Source organism: Salvia splendens, chromosome 7, assembly GCF_004379255.2.
Source record: "Salvia splendens isolate huo1 chromosome 7, SspV2, whole genome shotgun sequence".
NCBI classification, from domain to species: Eukaryota; Viridiplantae; Streptophyta; class Magnoliopsida; order Lamiales; family Lamiaceae; genus Salvia; species Salvia splendens.
Genome location: NC_056038.1, coordinates 14,393,174 through 14,399,907, shown reverse-complemented (window position 1 = coordinate 14,399,907; position 6,734 = coordinate 14,393,174). Strand labels below are relative to the sequence as shown.

General features: G+C 37.1%; 2 protein-coding genes across 5 annotated transcripts; one reads left to right on the top strand and one right to left on the bottom strand.

Moving 5' to 3' along the window:
• Positions 1-99: 99 nt before the first annotated feature.
• Positions 100-3,803, top strand: LOC121742102 (protein COP1 SUPPRESSOR 2-like). 2 transcript variants are annotated; one of them, XM_042135139.1, is made up of 6 exons: positions 100-307; positions 396-626; positions 1,443-1,566; positions 2,128-2,201; positions 2,815-2,972; positions 3,486-3,803. In XM_042135139.1, the coding sequence occupies exons 1-6, from the start codon at positions 234-236 to the stop codon at positions 3,647-3,649; spliced, it is 825 nt and encodes a 274-aa protein (XP_041991073.1). In that variant the 5' UTR covers positions 100-233; the 3' UTR covers positions 3,650-3,803. The 2 variants fall into 2 exon arrangements, with proteins under 2 accessions (XP_041991073.1, XP_041991074.1); XM_042135140.1 differs by having other exon boundaries at positions 129-307; positions 413-626.
• Positions 3,804-4,147: 344 nt separating this feature from the next.
• On the bottom strand, positions 4,148-6,370 carry LOC121742502. 3 transcript variants are annotated; one of them, XM_042135657.1, is made up of 4 exons: positions 6,057-6,370; positions 5,484-5,684; positions 5,210-5,372; positions 4,148-4,537 (listed from the first exon to the last, which is right to left on the bottom strand). In XM_042135657.1, the coding sequence occupies exons 2-4, from the start codon at positions 5,673-5,675 to the stop codon at positions 4,350-4,352; spliced, it is 543 nt and encodes a 180-aa protein (XP_041991591.1). In that variant the 5' UTR covers positions 5,676-5,684; positions 6,057-6,370; the 3' UTR covers positions 4,148-4,349. The 3 variants fall into 3 exon arrangements, with proteins under 3 accessions (XP_041991591.1, XP_041991592.1, XP_041991590.1); XM_042135658.1 differs by having other exon boundaries at positions 5,538-5,684; positions 6,057-6,363; XM_042135656.1 differs by having other exon boundaries at positions 5,210-5,684; positions 6,057-6,369.
• Between the last annotated feature and the right edge of the window lie 364 nt (positions 6,371-6,734).

The window sequence follows — 6,734 nt, the reverse complement described above, 5'->3', positions numbered from 1 at the left end:
CGAAACACTCAATAATTAAAAAAAATGCCAAATTTATTATAAAAATAAAATTTGCCGCCGCTCAGTATTCAATTTGAGCCCACTACAGAATATGGGCCAGTGAAGATATTTAAAGCCCATTCGATAAATTCGAATTCGAAAAAAATTGCAGGCGATAATCTTCCTGCTCCGAGAATTGAAGTCATCCTCCAGCTCCGGCCACCGCCCAATTTTAGGAGGAAACGGTGAACGAGATGAAGGCAAAGAACTTTCGTAAAAGAAGAATTGAGGTCGAAGACGATGATCAGGACCAAGACCAGGAAAAGAGGTGCGATGCTGTTCATCAATTAATTAATTGAATAATTTCGATAGATCTGTGTATGTATGTAGCTGAGATTCTAAGGAATTTCATTTAGTTTGGCTTTGTCGTTAGAGGAGGTCAAGTTTCTTCAGAAACAGAGGGAGAAGAAGTCGGGGATGCCCGCCCTACCGACTGTGCCGTCTGCGGCTGCCGCAACTAATAGTAGTGCGGCTGCTTTGACTCGCACTGTTAGTGATAAGAATGAAGGCGAGATCGAGAAGGATGACTTAGTTTTGCAAGACACATTTGCCCAAGAAACTGCTGTCATGGTGGAGGACCCTAATATGTATGTTATACAACCTTCTTCCTGTTACGTCCTAGCTAATGGCTTGCTCTTTATAATTGGATTGGAATTTCAATGACCTTGCTTCCATCCAAGTTGCATGAATGTCATAATTAGAATGCTTCAATCAGAAATGAGCTGAGGTTATAACCCTCCAGTGATTCAATATTGGCATGAATGCTAAATGTTTGACATAGGTTTTGCTTGAGATCTTAAAGGAGGAAAATCGTCTAATTTATGTACCAGACTGGAGTTAGTATTGACTATTGAGCTGTTACCTGTATGCTGTATTGCTGTTCATGTTATGAATTTATTGGTGAGCCAAACCTGTTACAACTAGAGAATACAACACTTTCACAAAGTCCATGTAATCTTATAGTAAAACCGTAATTTTAATGAAACACTCCCTTAATACTTTGATATAGTTATAATGTGTTGTTAAATTCAACTAAGTTGCCAGTTTTAGGGGAACGGTCGGAATACTAGAACTCTTATATGGCTTTTTAAGGGGTTGAAAATTGGATCGAGGTTTGCAATTATGTAGTATCGTGTCTTCAAAATCATGGTGTTTAGTTTGAAATATGAATTGCAGCAATAACTTCCATTTCCATGTTCCTTTTCATTTTCTAAATCATTATATAGAGTAGTGCTTTTATATTTGGGTAAGAGAATAATGTGCTTGGCACAAACAACATATGAGTTGAAATGGGGTGGAAGTCGTATAGTTTTAGTTGTTATAACCAAGCGGCATTGCTAATGATTCAACCATTATACGTTTGTTTTTATCTACTTTCTATAATTTTTTAATGTGATGTGCAGGTTGAGATATGTAGAACAAGAACTGGCAAAGAAAAGAGGCAAGAATATTGATGCAGAAAACCAAGTCGAGAATGCAGTTCAGCGTGCAGAGGATGAGCTGTATAAAATTCCTGAGCATCTGAAAGTGAGTGGTGAAAATCTTTTATTATAACTGGCTTCTAAATGAGATCGTCCCCATCAATGACAGCTAAATAATTTACCCACCAAGATTCTACTAACCCAAACGAAATTCCCACCCTAACAAATATTTCCCAAGTAGTTTATCTTCTTACTATTTTCGGCACTAAAATCGGAGCAATCAACTACTGGTCCTGGTCCTAAAAAGTGACTATGTGCCTTAGTCAAACCCAAGCTTCATTTTTGTTACTATTCACATGAATGCTTATATTGTCTGGTACAGAATCTCTTAGTTTATCTTTATTGTAGATGTACTATTTGCATTGCTTCTATAGAAAGTATTTTCCTACATCAGGGGTTATTGAAATAGAACAGCAGGCAGTTCTTTTCACCATTTGACTTGAAGGATGATGAAAAAAGTCAATGAGTGCTGCTTATTTAGGTTACAACTTTCACAAATTTCACAATTTTGTTCTGTATCTCTTCTCCCAGCATCCTCCACTAAATGCTTTATGGTATTCAAAGATTGAAAATCAATGTTACAAAGTCCCTGGTATTCTTTTATCAGGTGAAGAAGCTAAACTCAGAAGAGCAGTCTACTCAGTGGACAACAGGGATTGCCGAAATTCAGCTTCCCATAGAGTATGCCTTTTTCTTTTCTTTCGTGGTAGACATTTAAGCTTTTAATCAGTAGGGACTAGGGAGTATGGGAGAAACTTCATTGTCAATATCTATGGGAAGGTTGATAGATAAGAACAACCAATGAATGATTGACAATAGCAAGTAATAACTACCAAGCCCCATTACACTATAGAGTATGCCTTTTTCTTTTCTTTCGTGGTAGACATTTAAGCTTTTAATCAGTAGGGACTAGGGAGTATGGGAGAAACTTCATTGTCAATATCTATGGGCAGGTTGATAGATAAGAACAACCAATGAATGAATGACAATAGCAAGTAATAACTACCAAGCCCCATTACACTATGGGGGCATTTACTTTGAGTGACATGATAGATATAATAAAACATAGATTGATTATTTGAAGGAAAAAATGGTCTAACAAGCGCAAAATTTTATCAATCCATCATATCACTCAAAACGAATGCCTCCTTTGTGGATAGGCTATATTGTATTTTGCGATATAACTTGCTAAGAAAATGATCAGATGCATGGCCTTCAAAAAATGTTTCTAGTTTAGGAAGTGCTAATATCATTAAATTGTTACTCGGTGATTAACTGCAACTGAACTCTGTAGATACAAACTAAGAAATATTGAGGAAACAGAGGCTGCAAAAAAGCTCTTACAGGAGAGGAGGCATGTGGGTCGTACAAAAGCAGACTCCAGCATTCCTGCAAGTTTCAGTGCTGACTTTTTCCAGCGTGGCAAGGACTATGCGGAGAAACTTAGGAAAGGTGATTTCATTTTCTTTGCATTGTGAACCATATGAAGACAATCCAAGAATTATATTATATTTATGTCTTATCCTTGCATCAAATCATTCACTTTGAGACAGAATGATAATGGTCTTGCTATTTGACATTACCTCTGCCAATGTGTGATTTCAGTGTGATCTGTTTGGGAAATTTAATCCGCTGAAGTCTAATTCAAGCTGATGTTAATATTTTATCCATGTTTCATTCAACTGATGTTTTGTGTAAATTGATTAACCTGGATTACAGTAAAACTGGAAAAGTTAAATCTTTTGCTGTGACTACTAGTAGAAGTTATGCCAATGATGTTAAAATTCCTTGCCTAATGAACATGAGATGGATAACCTTGTGATTGGGTATTTCTGAGTCATGTTATGGTTTTTTTTACCACAGATACTCATACTCTGATGTTATAACCTTGTGGATTTGAGTGTATTGATCAATGCAATAAGCCTGGCTGATATATTAGTATTTGTCTTGATAATATATTTTCAGACCATCCAGAGGTTCACAAGGACAAGGGAGCACAGGAAACTGGTGTGGAGGCTAGAAATCAAGATTCAGTTGCAAATGGTGCTGGTCGAAGGCAAGCTGCCACAGATGAGCTCATGCTGGACCGCTTCCGCAAACGAGAAAGACAACGGATGACGCGAAGATAGCCTGAATAGTTGTTGGAGTCATATGGAAGACATTGTTCACTTGTATTTCTTGTATATGCTTCCATTGGGAGAATGCTAAGTGCAGCATTAGCCCTCAACACAGTTTTTTTCACCAATTATATTCTCTAGTGCAAACAGTTAAAAGATTTCTTTAGTGCCTCCTTGATTACGAGAATACAAAAAAGAAATAAAAAAAAATTAATCTTATCATAACAACTAGTACTAGATCTTTGCACTGGGCTTGACGAAGAAGAAATAGTATACCCTAGGTGAGTGAAGAGCAACAATTTTAGACGAGAACATATTTTGTAGGTTTTATTGTAAAGATTGCAGATACTATATTTTAGTTCAGTTGCACAAATTTAAAGGTAAATCTTAACTTGATTCCTCTACCTAAATATTTTAGTACTTATTTGATAATGACAATAGATAATGAAACTTTGCGAAATAGTATTCACGCAGTTAAAAGTGAAAAAAAAGATGAAAGAATGTATCATGTTTACTTGAAAACTGTCACAAACTACCATTCTCTCTTAAGCTGCTGTCTCCAGATAATATGTTAATTCCACTTTTTGAATGAGGAAAATAAGGATGAGTTCTGTCTCGATTCAGCACAATATAAAGTTCTTTAATGCTGGTTACAACAAGAACTTCTCCAAATGGAATCGCAGAATCGGACCAATTCTCTTGCAAATGAAATCTATCCTTTGGGAGGGTGGGGTTCTTGTTGATTTTTGGAATCTTCCTTCTTCTCCATAACTTGTTGTATACCCTCTTGATAACCTTCAATAAAACTTTTAAGTGCATCTCTATAAGCAGAAGCTCTGGTCATGTAAACTCGCTGCAGAGCAGGTCTTAATGTCTCCATTCCTCCTCTTGCAGCCACAGCTATATAGTGCAAACCAAACCAACCAAACCAAACCAAACCATACTCATTAATCATCAATAAACAGAGCACATAATGCTGGCATACAAGTATGATCTTGTTACTCTTATTAAACAACCATGCTAACAAACAACAACTATTTTAACGCATATCAATACTTGCAAGTTAATAAAATATCACTACTTATAATGAAGTGCAATTACACAAGGGCTTGGGCGCAGATTTCGCATCATTTTTAATAATTTATAGTCCAATTGCTTGTTTGGTAGCCTAGATAAGGCTAAGACATATGAGTTATATGGGTTATTTGGTGGATAAAATAAGGTCATGTTAGGCCATCAAAGCCCATCTCAGCCCGCTGAGGCCCGAAGGGAATTAGTTCAAAAAGGTGGATTATTTAACTACCCAAAAGAGTGAGATAGCATATCCTTTAACTTAAAGCCCATCTTAATTAATTATCTAGTGTTAATTTAACATATCTACCAAACATGCACTAAATATATTAAGCACTGGATGCCTGAAGTGATAATCTCTAATATTCTAACAAAGTTGGGAACGTGGAGCAATCTTTTTAAGTCTCTTCCATATGCGAATTCATCTTTCCTCTTCTGTTTCTAACTTTCAGATAAGAGTTGCACATTTTCCTGAAAATCATATGCAATAATACCCCTTACCAAGATCCTCTAGAGTTGACGGTTCCTTCTCTTTCGACATCCCTTTTTCACCATTGAGGTTATTTTCATTCTCCGCTTTCTGTTTGTATTCATTTGGCCTGAGTTCTGGACCTATATCCCTGACCCAGCTTGCAGCATACAGTCTAGATGCTTCCTTCAACACCTTAGCATCTCCACATATACAAGTATCAATAAAGATGGTAGGTTTCATCTTGTTTATGCAATCAAATAGGATTTTATTCCAATAAATGAGACGAAAAATCAACTGCACTACCACAATTATTTGAAACAGGAGTGCAAGAAGAGAATCGTGATTAAGATAACTAACAAGGTATCGCTCCTTCCAAGTAAGCTTTTGGCGCTTTTTGATGTGGGGCGGATCAGGCAACGACGAAGGAAATGCAATCTCCTTCAGATCTTTTCGAACGTAATCGTAAATCTTCCTGGAGACCACTCTCAGCTTCATTCTGGCTAGCTATAAACAATACACAAAGCAATCATAAAGTGAGTGTAAAATGCACTCTTTAGCACTCACAAACTCCTTTTTATGCAAATTGACGACTTCAATTTCGTTCACACATTTAATCGAGCATGTGGTAGACAATACAGAGTTGAACATATTGACAAACCAACTTAAAATGAAGAGTATTTGCGTGGAGGATGAAAACATAAATGGTGGATACATCCACTTCATCGCTCAAAATACAAGCAGATTGGGATTAAATGCAAGTGGAATGGGATTGGGAGTTGAACTGTTAGAATGGTGAAGGGCGAAACTGAAAAGAATTTTTCTACATAATCTGAAGAATCTACACTTCAGTGATAAAACCGAGAAAATGAGGCTTACCACGGCGGCAGCGTGAGGGCCGGCGATACAAACGGCGGTGAATACAGCAGCGACGTCGTGGAGGCGTAGGAGAGTTTCAAAGAATTGGTGTTAACAAATTTATTTAATTTGAAGTAGTATAATTTCAGCTATTTTATTTTTATTTATGAATAAACATTTTTAATAATTTGTCATCAATCTGCAACGTGGAGCTTTGGTTTTGCTCCGGAAGACAACATGAAATCGGGACGCATTGCAAGTGTTCCATCCTCGTTTGTTACTCGGCCAAGTGATGGCGGGGGTTGTCCCTCCAAAGTCCAAACACACGCCCCTCCTCGGCCAACCAGGTTTTGACATGGAGCCTACTCGCTGGCTTGCAGGGTAGCTTTATTTTTGGACCATATATATATATATATATATATATATATATATATATATATTAGTGATCAAGATATAACTAATTTTAAGTGTATAACTAGAGAACAAATCTCAGCCACTCATTATCTTAATCTAATGATAAAATTAAGTATTCATTTTCTATTAATAAAAATTGTATGAGGGTATTTTTGGGAAATACATTGTTCCATATTTTGCTACTAAACGAGAAGCCATGATCCAGAAGCGTCTCGCGACGAGAGATCCCTGGACACCACCGCGCTCAGGCTCCTGCCGATGACCGGATCGCGGCGACGGCGGGAG

What these genes read in the sequence shown, in the direction of transcription:
- LOC121742502 (XM_042135656.1), bottom strand. Translation starts at nt 5,675, where the DNA reads ATGAAGCTGAGAGTGGTCTCCAGGAAGATTTACGATTACGTTCGAAAA. An exon ending in GTCAACTCTAGAGGATCTTG is followed by an intron (nt 4,538 to 5,209) that starts GTAAGGGGTATT and finishes TGCACTATATAG; the next exon opens with CTGTGGCTGCAAGAGGAGGA.
- LOC121742102 (XM_042135139.1), top strand. Translation starts at nt 234, where the DNA reads ATGAAGGCAAAGAACTTTCGTAAAAGAAGAATTGAGGTCGAAGACGAT. An exon ending in ATGGTGGAGGACCCTAATAT is followed by an intron (nt 627 to 1,442) that starts GTATGTTATACA and finishes TGTGATGTGCAG; the next exon opens with GTTGAGATATGTAGAACAAG. An exon ending in TGCGGAGAAACTTAGGAAAG is followed by an intron (nt 2,973 to 3,485) that starts GTGATTTCATTT and finishes ATATATTTTCAG; the next exon opens with ACCATCCAGAGGTTCACAAG.